Source organism: Pteronotus mesoamericanus, unplaced genomic scaffold, assembly GCF_021234165.1.
Source record: "Pteronotus mesoamericanus isolate MK-2021 breed Mesoamerican mustached bat unplaced genomic scaffold, CSHL_Meso_final contig_24, whole genome shotgun sequence".
NCBI classification, from domain to species: Eukaryota; Metazoa; Chordata; class Mammalia; order Chiroptera; family Mormoopidae; genus Pteronotus; species Pteronotus mesoamericanus.
In genome coordinates this window covers 6,626,207-6,641,369 of record NW_026555100.1, presented here as the reverse complement: position 1 = coordinate 6,641,369, position 15,163 = coordinate 6,626,207, and the positions used below count along the sequence as shown (strand labels likewise).

Genomic DNA, 15,163 nt, shown 5'->3' with positions numbered 1-15,163 from the left:
CAGCTGATTTCTCAACAGAAACATTTCAGGCCAGAAGGGATTGGCCTGAAATATTTAAAGTGATGAAAACGAAGGAGCTATAATCAAGGCTACCTTACCCAGCAAGGCTATCATTTAAAAGTGAAAAAGAAATAAAGAACTTCCTAGACAAGAGAGAACTAAAGGAATTTGTTACCACCAAACTAGTATTATAAGAAATGTTAAAAGGGAAGAAAAAGGGGAAGGGTGAGGGGGAGGACGATGAAATGAGGGAAGAGGGGAAGGAGGAGGAAGAAAAGAGGGGAAGGAAGAGGAAGGGAAAAGGAGGAAGAGGAGGGGAAGATTCAGAGGAACATACTTCAGAGCATAAATGGAGATAAATAATTATCTATAAATAATCACTTAAAATATAAATGGCTTAAATGCTCCAATCAAAAGACACAGGGTAGCTGAATGGATAAGAAAAAAGTAGGCTCTCTACAAGAGACCTACCTCAGAATGAAAGATACACACAGACTAAAAGTAAATGGATGGAAAAAGATTTCATGTAAATGGAAAGAAAAAAAAGAAAACACAACAGGGGCCAGGCGTACCAATATTTGTATATGACAAAATAGACTTTAAAACACAGGCTATAGTAAGAGACAAAGAAGGACACAATCAATGATAAACAGAACAATCCAACAAGAGGATATAACCCTTGTGACATTTTTGCATTCAACACTGGAGCACCTAAATTTATAAAACAAATTTTGATGGACATAAAGAGAGACTGATAGTAATACAGTCACAGCAGGAAATTTTAACACCAAGCTGACAGCAGTGGATAGAGCTTCCAGACAGAAAGTCAACAAAGAAACAGTGCCTTTTCCTAGATTAACAGCTGAAGGAGACAGCCACGGACAGTAGATTCCTGGAAGCCTTGAACAGACTGCCTAAGGTCAGACAGGGTCAACATCTGACATCATCAGAGGCAGATCCAGAGAGAGAAAAAAAAAAAGCTGTCTCCTACCACAGAAGTTCACACCACAAAGTCAGGAAATCTTTTTTTTTTCCCCTGACTTTTTTCCCTCTGGTGAACTAAAAAGATAGACACTAAGGTGATGAGGAAAACTACACAAGATTATTCTGTATGGGACAAATGAGATCGCTTAGGGAAATCTTATGTTTCTTTCATTAAAATAGGCATATTTAGAGAAGAAAAAAATAGCTCCTAAAAAGTTTCATTAATTGACACCCCGGGGATTAAAAAAAAAAAAAAAGAAGCAAGAAAGAGAAGAGTCTCACAAATAATGGGAAGACAAAGAAACAACCCCCAGTCGAAGGGAAAGGAGGAATCCCCAGAAAGAGAACTAAATGAAATACAGGCAAGTCAACTATCAGATATTGAGTTCCAAACAATGGTTCTAAGGAAGCTCAGTGAGCTCAGTGAGTTCTGAGAGAATTACCAAAAACTACAGGGAAACTATGAGGAACTTACTGCATACTATATCAGCATGAAAAAGGACATAGAAACTATCAATAAGAGACAAGAGGAAATGAAGAATGCAATTTCTGAATTGAAGAACACAGTAGAAGGAATCAAAAGCAGGCTAGATGAGGCAGAGGACTGAATCACTGAGCTGGAGGACACGGTAGAAAACAGCTCCCAGAAAGAACAAGAAAATGAAAAAAGACTCAGAAAGAATGAAGAGGTGATTAGGGCAATGCAGGACAACCTGAAATGTAATAATATCCATATCCATAAATGTTATTATATGGATATTAGAAAGATATTCTTCTCTTTTCTTATATCCATATAAGAAAGAGAAGAGGAGCAAGGGATAGAGAACCTGTTTGAAAAAGTAATGATGGAGGACTTCCCTAATTGGAGGAGAGAAAAAGTCACGCAAGTCCAGGAAGCACAGAGGGTCCCATTCAAGAGGAACCCAATAAGGCCCACTTCAGGACACATCATAATTACAATGGTAAATAGCAAAGACAAAGAGACAATCCTAAAGGAAGCAAGGGAGAAAGAGGTAGGAACATATAAGGGAGCCCCAGTACGGCTAGCAACAGAAACACTATAAGCCAGAAGGGAATGACAAGAAATATTCCAAGTCATGAAACACAAAGGACTGCAACCAAGACTGCTCTACCCAGCAAGCCTCTCAATTAAAATGGAAGGCGAAGTAAGGAGTTTCCCTGACAAAAGAAGGCTAAAAGAATATACTTCTAGCAAACCAGCATTGCAAGATACACTAAAGAGACTGCTTTAAGAAGATGAAGAAAAGGAGTCTATGAATACCCCGTTCCTTCCACAGTTGCCAATACTTGATATTACCAATATTTTTAATATTCATTAATCTGATTGTGACAATGATGTTATTTTAATTGTTCCTTTATTATTTGTTGAAGTTAAACCTGTTTTTGTATATTTCTTGCCTACTTCTATTATTTTTAAAAAGCTTTAAATGACCTTTTGGTATTCTTTATCCATTTTTTAGAATAAATGTTTATGGAATTTGTTCCCTAAAAAAACCAAACAAAACTATTAACCCTTTTTTAGATGTGTTGCAAATACTTTCCTATTCTATTACTTGTCCTTTAACTTTTTTATATATGTATATTACTGTATAGTCTTAAATGTTTAATATAGTCATATTGTGAATATTTTACTTTATAGCTTCTGGGTTTGAATATGTTACTTCAGGGTAAGAAAAATATTATTTTGAATTTTCTCCTAAAACTCCTTAGATTTTACATATTGATTTTTAACTCACCTGAATATTTCTTGTATAATGTGAGAAATAGGGCTCTATATGTGTTTTATTTCAAGTAATAGTGGTCCATGCACCTTATTTGTTGAATAAGCCTTATTTCCCCCATTGATTTGAAATATCAACTTAATCATATATTACATTGTTAGACAGATATATACATTTGTTTCTAGAATGCTCATTTTATTTCATTGATCTACTTGATTATTTCTGTGCCGGTGTCATGTTTTAATTGCTGAGACTTTATAATGGATTTAAATTTTTTAATATTCTGTAATGGATCTTGATATTTAAAAAAATAAAGAAAGAAAATCAATCTGCATTAAAAAAGAAAAGAAAGAAGGAAGGAACTCTTACCTTTTGTGACGACATGGATGGGACTGAAGAATATTATGAAATAAGCAATATTATGAAATAAGAATAACAATATTATTAAATAAGATTATGAAATATGAAATATTATGAAATTATTTCTTATTGTGAAATAAGCCATTCAGTGAAAGACAAATACCATAGGATCTCACCTATAAGTGGATTCTATTCATCAAAATTAATGAACAAAATAAACAACAGGCAAGGAAACATGGAGCAGACTGAAAGTGACCAGTGAGGATGGGGGAAGGAGGACAATGGTGCAAAGGAGGAGAAGGGACTAAACAAAGAACATGTATGAATGCCCCATGGACATGGATGACAAGAGTGAGAGTTGACTGTGGGGGGGGGGGGGGGGTCGGATGGGTGGAGGAGGGCAAAGGGGGAAAAACTGAGACAACTGTAATAGAATAAACATGATGTAAAAAAATTTTTAATGATAAATAAACAATCTAATATAATAATTTTTAAAAGAAAGAAGCAAATCAAAGTTTGGGGGGAAGTCATCCATGGAAAAAAGTTGAAGAATTATTTTTTATAATAAAAGTTTATGAAAGGGTTTCAAAAATAGGTACACAAAAATACATAGAAAAATCTCCAGATATTCTAGTAAAATAAATGTCTCTAGTCTAAAAACCAAAGGACACCAAGGTGTTTTTATTTCTAGATGTTTAGGAACATTAAAGCATTAATGTCTTTTAAGTTATGTAGTAAGAAATAAAACTAAAGGAAATAGATCCTGTGTATGTGTGAATATATGTTTATCCTCCAATTAAAGTAAATGTTTATTAAAAAGTTGAAATGTTAATATTCACTCTTCAAACGAAAGAATTATCAACCAAAATGTGTCACTAAGTTTTTACAAAATGCATTTTTAACAAAAGTAATATTGCTTTTTGTGAACCAATAAATGCCAATTTTTACGCAGCCACAGCATATATAGAACCAGCACAACTTTTCATTAAAATAACTGCCAGGGTCAATACTGTGTGGGTTAAAACCAACCAACCAACCAACCAACCAACCAACCAACCAACCAGAACAGTGGCTTTAAATGAAACAGTAGATCTGATAGAATTGATAGTGTCAGAGCAGTTCATCCCAAAGCAGCAGAATATACATTCTTTTCAAGTGTGCACAGGACATTTTCTAGAATAGACTACATGTTAGAACACAAAACAAGTCTCAATAAATTTAAGAAGACTGAGATCATACCAAGTATCTCTTCTGGTGATAATGGCATGAAAATAGAAATTAATCACCAGAAAAGACAGAAAACGCACAAAGATATTAAGGTTAAATAACATGTTACTAAAAAATGAATGTGTTAACAATGAGACCAAGGAAGAAATGAAAAGATACTTCAAAACAAATGAAAATGAGAACACACAACCCAAACTCTTGGGACACAGGGAAAGCAATCCTAAGAGATAAATTCATAGCACAACAGGTCTTCCTCAAGAAACATGAAAAAAATCTCAGATAAACAATCTAACTTTATACTTAAAGGAACTAGAAAAAGAACAACATGCAAAGCTCAAAAGGAGTCAAGGGAAGGAAATAATAAAGAGCAAAGCAGAAATAAACAAAATAGAGTCTAGAAATACAACACAAAAGATAAACAAGATTGACAGACCTTTGATCGAACTCATCAGGAAAAAAGAGAGGACCCAAATAAATAAAATCAGAAATGAAAGAGGAGAAGTAACAACTGACACCATAGAAATACAAGGGATTGTAAGAAAATATTATGAACAACTATATGCCAACAAATTGGACAATCTGAACAAAAGGGATAAATTCCTAAAACATACAATCTTCCAACACTGAACCAGGAATAATCAGAAAATCTGAATACCACAGGTTACAACTAGTGAAATTGAAGCAGTAAAACAACAAACAAACAACAAAACACCAAAAAACAAAAGTTTTGGACTGGGTAGCTTCACAGGTGAATTTTTCCAAACATTCAAAGGACAACTAATACCCATCCTTGTCAACTACTCCAAAAAATTCAGGACAGGGAGGACTCCAAAGATCATTTTATGAGGCCAGCATTTTCCTAATTGCAAAACCAGATGAAGACACTACAAAAAAAAATTATAGGCCAATATCCCTCATGAACACAGATGCTAAAATCGTCAACAAAATATTAGCAATCTGGATCCACCAATACATTAAAAAGATCATACACCATGATCAAATGAGATTTATTCCTGTGTTGCAAGGGTGGTACAATATCTGTAAATCAGTAACATGAAACACCATAAAAACAAAATGAAGCATAAAAATCACATCATCGTATCAATCAATGCAGAAAAAGCATTGATAAAATTCAACACCCATTTATGATAAAACCTCTCAGCAGAGTGGGAATAAAGGGAACATACCTCAACATAATAAAGACCATGTGTGACAAACCCACATCCAGCATCATATTCAATGGGCAAAAACACAAGTAAGTGTTCCCTTAAGATCGAGAACAAGACAGGTATGTCTGCTTTCACCATTCTTATTCAATATAATACTGGAAGTCCTAGCCACAGCAATCAGAGAAGAAATAAAAGGCACCCAAATTGGAAAGAAAGAAGTAAAACTGTCATTTTTTGCAGATGACATAATACTGTATATAGAGAACTCTAAAGATTTCACCAAAAATCTACTAGAACTGATAAATGAATTCAGTAAACAGCCCAATACAAAATAATTATCCAGAAGTCAGTTGCATTTTTATATACTAATAATGATATCTAAAAGGAAATCTAAGAAAACAAATCTCACCTAAAATTGCATCAAAAAGAATAAAATATAGCCTTAGTTGGTATGGCTCAGTAAATTGAGTGCAGGCCTGTGAATCGAAGGGTCGCTGGTTCGATTTCCAGTGTAGGGCACATGCCTGGGTTGTGGGCCAGGTCCCTAGCAGGGGTTGTGTGAAATGCAACCACACATTGACGTTTCTCTCCCTCTATTTCTCTCTCTCTTCCCCTCTTGAAAAATAAATAAGTAAAATCTTAAAAAAAAAATAATCCCTTTGCAAATAAAAAAAAAAAGGATTAAATATCTAGGAATAAATTTAACCAAGGATGCAAAAGACATGTACTTGGAAAATTGTAAGGCACTGAAGAAAGAAACTGAAGAAGAGAGAAATGAGTGGAAGCATATACTGTGTTCATGGACAGAATTAACATCATTAAAATGTCCCTTCTACCCAAAGCAATTTAGAGATTCAGTGCAGTTCCTATCAAGATACCAATGGTGTAGTTCACTGAACTAGGACAAATATTCTGAAAATGTACGTGGAACCACAAAAGAACACACATAGCCACAGCAATCTTGAGAAAGAAGAACAAAGTTAGAGGAATCACACTACCTGATATCAAACTATACTACAAGGCCATACTAATCAAAACAGCATGGTACTGTCATTAAAAATGGCTATACACCAATGAAACAGAATAGAGAGCCCAGAAATAAATCCATGCCTTTATGATCAATTAGTATTTGACAAAGCAGGCAAAAACATACAATGGGTTAATAATAGCTTATTCAATAAATGGTGTTGGGAAAATTGGACAGATGTGCAAAAAAGTGAAACTAGACCACCTTCTTACATCATACACAAGAATAAACTCAAAATAGATTAAAGACTTAAATGTTAGACTTGAAACCATAAAAATCCTAGAAGAAAACATGGGCAGTAAAATGTTGGACATTTCTTACAGCAATGTTTCCCCTAACATATCGCCTTGAGCAAGGGAAACAAAGAAAAAAATAAACCTATAGGACTACATCAAATGAAAACATTTTGCACAGCAAAGGAAACCATCGACAAAATGAAAAGACAACCTACTGAATGGGAGAACATATTCATCAATGATACACCTGGTAAGGGGTTAATGTCTAAAATTTTTTTAAAAAAGTATAAAACTCAACACCAAAAAACCCAAACAATCCAATTCCAAAATGGGCAAAGGACCTGAATAGATATTTCTCCAAAGAGGACATACAGATGGCCAATAGGCATATGAAAAGATGCTCAATGTCACTAATCATCAGAGAAAAGCAAATTAAAACCACAGTGAGATATTACCTCATGCCTGTCAGGATGGGTACCACCAGTAAGTCAACAAACAAGTGTTGGAGAGGATGTGGAGAAAAGGGAATCCCTGTGCACTGTTAGTGCAAATGTAAATTGGTGCAGCCCCCGTGGAAAACATCATAACGTTTCCTCCAAAAATTAAACTACCTTTTGACCTAGCGATTCTACTTCCAGGAATGTATCTGAAGAAACCTGAAACACTAACTCAAAAGAATATAAGCATCCCTATGTTCATGCAGTATTTTTTACAATAGCCAACATCTGAAGGCAGCCCAAGTGCCCATCAGTAGATGAGTGGGAGAAAAACTGTGGTATTTACACTAGAAATCTTACCTTTTGTGACAGCATGGATCGACCTGGAGAGTATTATGCTAAGAGAAATAAACCTGTCAGAGAAAGGCAAAATCAAAGATACAGAGAACAAACTGACAGCTCTCAGAGGGGAGCAAGGTTAGGGAGCAGAAGGAAAAAGGCGAAGGGATTAAGTAAAAAAAATAAAAATAAAAAAGCCTCATAGACACCTGACAACCGTATGGTGATTACCAGAGGGAGAGTGGGATGTGGGGAAGTAGAAGATGGTAAAGGGGAAACAAATGGTGATGGAAGGAGATTTAACTTGGGGTGGTTAACACACAATACAATATATAGATGATGTATTATAGAATTATAAACCTGAAACCTATATAATTTTATTAACTAATCATCTCAATTAACTTAATAAAAATTAAAAAAGATACTACTTAGTGATACCATAAACTCTGCCTAGACTTTCATTAATTAGAGATTCTTTTGAGTTAATAAACATCTTCATGCAAATGTCTCTGGAGCTGTTATGAGCACCATAATTCATTTTCAATTTAATAAAAAAATTTTAAATTATGATGTTTGTTGAAAAAAATTAAAATCCTAGCTAAGATATGATAGGAGAGTTTTGAAGAGTGAAAGGAGAAAAAGAAATCATTTTATAGGTTAGGGCACTTTCTAGAAGGTGTAAAATTTATCTTATTTTGAAATTTTATTTTTCTTGCTCCATCAACTCCATCAGCTTGCTCCCATTGATAAATTAGCGTTTCATCTTGAGAGCCTAAGGAGCAGAGAAGTAGAACCAAGGGCCATCCTCCTGTTTTCTAGTATTCCTATCTGAATCTCAGATCTTATGGAGAACGCCATAGAAAAGTAGCAGAAAGTTACAGGCCAACATAGGCCTTTGAAGAGAGGACAATGTATATGCAGACATGATTTTGGTGGCAGCACCAGCTCACAAGGCGTACAGAAAACATTCCCAACCACCACAATCAATACTCTTCTTAGAACATAGCCTCATCCTGACTATTTGTATTGAAAGGAAGCTACAGAAATCACATTTCCATAACATTTGAACTCAGTGTTAGAATTTTATTAGAATTATTAGAATATAAAGTTTCAAAAACATAAAAATGTTTCAATTCAAATAAGGAGACCTGGTTCAATCATGGGAATAAACTGAAATTCTTCCTCAAGATATCATCAGAACACAGATCTTATTTTTGTTAGAAGCCACAATTTGCTTCTTTAGTCTCTTATTCTCTCCTTGGCCTTTTGAACCCTCTGAACAAATCTCAAGCATTTGTTACCAAAGAATTAGATTTCTTTTGTGAATAAAAAAAATATTTAAAACTTCTGGTGTAGTCACAAACAGATTTGAGAGAGACACAAATACCACTTATTTCTTGTTCACCTGAATTAAAATTCTTGAGTGGTTGTTTATACAAAGATGTAAATGCTTGCCCCAGCTGGTTTGGCTTGGTTTGTTGGAGTGTCATTCCCTGCATCAAAGGGTTGTGGGTTCAGTTCCCAGTTGGGGCACATACCCAGGTTGTGGGTTTGATCCCTGGTTGGGAGGGATACAAGAAGGCAGCTGATCAATGTTTCTCTATCACATTGATGTTTCTTTCTCTTTTCCCCTCTTTTCCTCTCTAGAAGCAACAAAAAAAAAATGTCCTCAGGTAAGGATAAAAAAAAAAAAGAAATGTAAATGCTTAATTTTCTGTAACAGCAGGGGTTCCTGAAATGACATAGTTTCTGAACTGTATCTGGCTCAAAATGAATTTAACATCATAAACTATTTATTTTTTTAAGTTTATTTTTTATTGATTTTAGACAGAGGAAGGCAGAGAGAGAGAGAGAGAAACATCAATTTATTGTTCCACTTCTTCATGCACTCATTGAATGATTCATGTATGTGTCCTGACTGGGGATCGAACCTGCAGCCTTTGCATAGCAGGTTGACACTCTAACCAGCTGAGCTACTGGGCCAGGGTGAACATCATAAATTATTGATATATTTAAGTGTTATCTTATTATTTTGTCAGAAGCTACTAAATCAATGAATTAACCATAAGAACAGGTTATGCTAGAGTAAGAAGTTATTGATAAACCAGGTGAGACACTTACAAGACATTTTTTGCCTTAAAGCATGCAAATGCAGTCATGCACCACTTAACAACAGGGATACAGTCTGAAAAATGTGTCAGGTGATTTCATCATTGTATGGACAACATAGAGTGCACTTGTGCAAATCTAGACGATATAGCCTATTACACACCTAGGCTATATGGTTTTACCACTGTTGTATATGTGGTCCCCGTCATCAACTGAAATGTTACACAACACATGACTATAAAAATTTCTGAAATTCTAAGCACCTCTTACAGGCTAAAATAACAGTAGATAAAATCAGCCTTTCATCTGCTTTGTCTTAACTCCTCATGTAAATTAGGCAATGGCAGATAATCTTAGATGTAAAAATTATACACACAATAGCCAAAGCAAATTTTCTCTATAACTTCCCTATCTCTGAGGTCCCAATGAAAAATATTTGCAACTACCTTACATCTGTTGAAAGATCTCAGGATGTTTCCTTGTCTGTGTTTTTCAACAGATCACTCAATCTGAAAAACATATTTTCACCTATAACTTCTATAAGATTTTCACTAGATGAAATGGCACTGGTCTCCAAGTCATACACACTCTGTGATCTGCTATTGACTTTAGAATGGCCAGATAAATAAAATACTATAAATTTTCACTTGAATGCTATTTTAATTTCTTAACATGTTTGTCAGAAAGATGAATCACAATGAGGGTGTGGTTTAATTGTAGGTAAATTAAATCCTGCTGCAGTTTCACTTAATTCAATTTCTCCACTGATTCCTCAAAATCTAAAGAGGGAATCAAACTCAGAATACAGTGAATTATGTATGATTTTCATTAGGTCTTTTCCTAGGTACTCAACATGCCATAGCATTTTTTGCTTTAGATTTTTCTGGTGGCTTATCATTGCTGAAAATATGGCCACAGCAGTAAAACCAAGCAACAGGAGCCCAGGTGCTCTGGTCGGCCTGGGTTCAAACCAAGCATCACGCATTTACTGTGGAACTCCAGGCAAGTTCTTTATATATAACCCTCTGTATGTCTCAATTTCCTCATCTGTAAAATGAAGATAATAATAGTGCAAACATTATGGGGTTGATAGGAGGAAAATATATGTGTAATTGGAGTCCCCAAAGGAGAGTGAGAAAATGCAAAAAAGTATTTGAAGACATAATGGCTGAAATTTTTTTCATATTAGATGTATAAGCTTACAATCCAAAAGTTCAAACAACTTCAAGACAAGAAACATGAAGAACACTCATCAACACAACAAAAAACGCCAATCTGCCAAAAACTACAAGAGTAGTTCTCTACCAGGGATGATTCCTCCCATCTCTACCCCCTGGGGCACACTGGGCAAATCCTGAAGACATTTTTGGTTGTCACATCTGGGAGAAAAGAGAGGGTATGCTCCTGGTATCTAGTGGGTAGAGGCCAGGAATGTCGCCAAACATGCTACAATGCACATGACAGCTCTCACAACAATGAATTATCCTGCCCAAAACATTAATAGTACTAATGCTGAGAAACACTAAAGGTATATAATAACTAAAACACTTAAAACCAGTGATAAAGAGAAAATCTTAAAACCATATCCTTATTGTATTTTCTCATTCCTGACAAAAACAGAAAGTGTATGACATCATAATACTAAGCACTTTTTGTAAATCACTTGCCATGTTTAAGCTAGGAGCTAAGAACCAAAGGCACCAGGACCAGCAGAACTACTTGGAGGGGTTTCCAGAACTCAAGGGTCAATGTGCTCTCTCTCTCTCTTTTTTTTACCTGTTTTTAAATGGTTGGATTAAGGGAGCTACAAAATGTGCCAGGTATTTGAAGGTTTTGTTTTGTGATCTTTCTGACACTTAGAAAGATATAGAGATAATAGGACTAAGCAGTGGATACAAGTTAAAATCTCACTTCAGCCCAACAAACATTTACTAGTACGACTTCCATAGTACATATTATACATCAGTGCAGTTCTCCAAGTTAGTCTCTTCATTTAATGTAGTATTCTTTCTGCCACATCATGCCTATTTAATGTAAATTCTGTCCAAAGTTGCAAAAGAGTTTTAAAAATCCCCACCAAATTCTGCTAGGTTTTTTTTTTAATGACAAGATTTATGGAACTTTTAAAATTAGATATGAAATAACATGTTGTGACAGGGTATCAAGAATAAAAATCCAGACAGATTGCATACATACTAAATACTATGCACTTAACTAGGTACTATTTATGTTCATGATCTCATAATCCTCAAATAAATAATTTGGGTTTGGTATTGTTGCCCTCCTCATTTCACAGACAAAACAGGTGAAAAAGTTTACTGAGGCCAGGATTTGAAATGAAGCCCATTTTGAAAACACATGCCCTTAAAAAAATAACTAACACTATACAATTTGAGATCATAAATATTTTTAACTCATTTATTGTTCTGGATCTTCATAGCAAATCGATGTACATTTACATTGCCAGAGCACTGGCCCACCACATGAATTTATTCAGACACTTTGGTACCCCACAGACAGGTGTGGTGAGGTAAATTAGTCTATGTTTCTTCATTTTCCTGTCAATCAGAGAGAAGAGGGGTGGAAGTGGTCACAGCCATGGCAGGTACTGTAGATGTCATTTATTAAAACTGTCTTACAGTTTTATCTTTACAGATGACTTGCCTAGAGAAGGAATTTTTTGTTTGGTATATCCCAGATGGAAAAAAACCCCAAAAACTGAGAATCACATCTTTCAAACATACAAGCCAGATCTCTTTGGTTCAATTTAGGTAGGTTTTATTAGAGTGTATGCCAAGAGCTAGAAACATACATTTTGTATTGTTTTCTCAATAGTTAACAAAAGTCACAATAAGGAGAATAAAATTAAGAAAATACTTAAGAGTACCATACTAATCAACAAAATTGGCTTAAAAATCAGAAATTCATCAATGCTCTTATTTACTGATTTTAGAGAGAGAGAGAAACATCAATTTGTTGTTCCACTTATTTATGTATTTATTGGTTGCTTCTTGTATGTGCCCTGACCAGGGATCGAACTTGAAACCTTGGTATATCAGAATGACACTCTAACGAACTGAAGTACCCAGCCAGGACTCATCAATGATCTAAATGAGTCAAATCTGAATTTTATGTCTTAAATAGTAATCCTCCCAGATTCAAAAATTACTATTCAACAGAATTAGAACTGAACCATATATATTTTACTCGGGCAGTAAAAACATTAATAAAGGCTAAATGGGAGCAGGCAATATGTAGTTTATCTTGACAGAATACAAAGCTTCAAACAGTTAAAGGTAGATGTAGCTTAATAGCTGTTTATTTTTAAATTTATCATTGTTTTAATCCTTACCCAAAAATATGTTTTTATTGATTTTAGAGAGGAAAGGAGGATGGAAGGGAGGAAGAGAAAAGGGACGAAGGGAAGGAAGCGGGGAGGGAGGGAGAAAAGCGAGAGAGAGGGAGAGGGAGAGAGAGAAAGAAACATCAATGTGAGAGATAAACATCCATCAGTTGCCTCATGTATGGGATCAAACCTGCAACCTTTTTGGTGCATGACGTGATGCTCCAACCATCCGAGCCAACTGGCCAGGGCTACTTTAAAAAAATTTTTTAACTACACCTTGATACTTTAGTTTTCTTTTTCTTTCTCAGGTGGTTCTATACACACATTATAGAGAATTCAAGATAAATGAAATTTTATGTAACATAATCAGTTAACTCTATGAATATGTCTTGTTTCCCCCTCCAACTTTTTATAGTCCTGTATGCTCCCCATAAACAAACAAAAATAGTAGTTTATACTTACTAGAAAGAACAGTTGTAAGGAAAATGTAGTCTGAAAATGATATGAGTCCACATTCTCCAAGGGTATAAAATATACTGCCTTCATCAGCAAATTTTTCTCGTTCCTGGGCAATTTTCTATTAGATATATGGGTCCCACCAAAAAATAAAAAGAAGACACAGCAGAATGAGAACATAAATAGTTAAAGATAAATCGTCATTTGACAGTTTTATAGTACTTATCATGAGCATTTCTCTGATGGCCATTCCAAATTAATGGATCCTTTACAGTTTTCGAGATGATTAAAATTTTAAGACAAAAGATAATTTTGTCTGTTTCAACACTGGATTAATATGAACATTGGAAAATAATTTCCATTTTATGAACTCCTGCCATTTAACATATACAGACCCAGTTCAGGGTTAATTTTGTTTCTTAGTTTTAAAAACAATCCAACTTCTATAGAAGTATATATGGTAGAAAAAAATAAAAACAAACAAATGAAAAGACTAAAATGAAGTCAGTTCCAATTGACCAAGAAAACTATACTACTAGTGATTAGAAATGAAGAAGTAAGCAACTATTTCCAAGGCCTACACAAATGCTCAGAAAACTAGTTTCTGAAATACTAACTTTAATTTTTCCTTATGACCCCCAGATTCTTAGTTTTGGAATGCAGAAGAGCTTGCAGAGTAAATAGCATTTCTAAAACACAACAGCAAATCAGACATGCATGTCAAGCTTTAGGTTTAATTTAATTATATTTACTGTTACTTTGGTGGAAGCTCCTAAATTTCAGCTATTTGGTGAAACTCTCCTAGAACTTAGATTTCCCTCCAAGTGTATATTCTTTTTATTTAATTTTATAAAACTCACAAAGAGAGTTAATTATCAGCTGCAGTAATAGTCTGTTTGGCAAGTGGTCTCTTCCTGGGTATTTAAGCAAACCTACCCTGTCCTCTGAATTCATGAATTATACATTTAGTGGTGACATTGAAGATATTCTCAAAAACTGAAAAGGATCCACCAAAGAGTTAGACTTAAAACTAATTTCTGTAAGTTTTGGGCCAACCTAAGATAGTCAAGAAATTATTCTGGGTACCAAAAAATGAAATAGAAGGCTTCAAGAATCCAAACCAAGAAAGCACAATCAAAGTAATAATATCATGCAAGCGCAAATAATAAGCAGCATTGCAAACATAACCTTGGGAAGAATATCATGAAAACTAAACCAACAAGCACCACCACACCAGCATCCAGGTACACATCTACCCAACAGGTTACCTCTGTCTAGTGAAGATCCCATCACACACCACAAAGGAAAGAAAATTGGTTAACCAATTGAAAATACAAGTACCAAGTGAATTATCATGATATTTTTAGTAAACCCACTGATAGCCTTTACTGAATATTTGTTTGTTCATATGAAACAGTAACCACAGAAAGGTCAAAATCTATAGTCGACAAGGCAGTACCACGTTTTGATGGCAGATTCTACTTAAAAAAGGGCTTCTCTGATTCATTTATGATGGACAGAAAGCATAATCCTGCTTGACAGCATTCAGAGGCTACTTCTCTGAGACAACAACAAAAATGAGCATATAGCCCAGTATTTCAAATTAAGGTTAGATCTCATACCGCACTTGATCTTCTACCAAGAGATTAAACACAAATTCCAGTCAAAAAGAACAGCTGGATGCAAACAGCAGCAGCAAAGCCCTTCATTGGGAAGGTAGTATTTTACTTT

The 15,163-nt window shown here is 34.7% G+C and overlaps 1 protein-coding gene across 1 annotated transcript in view; it reads right to left on the bottom strand.

Moving 5' to 3' along the window:
• The window catches only part of MICU1 (mitochondrial calcium uptake 1), a 225,486-nt gene that overhangs the window by 93,838 nt on the left and 116,485 nt on the right, over window positions 1-15,163 (bottom strand). The window contains exon 6 of the mRNA XM_054572634.1: window positions 13,439-13,553. Coding sequence (XP_054428609.1) covers window positions 13,439-13,553 — 115 coding nt within the window. The remainder of the gene's footprint in view (window positions 1-13,438; window positions 13,554-15,163) is intronic.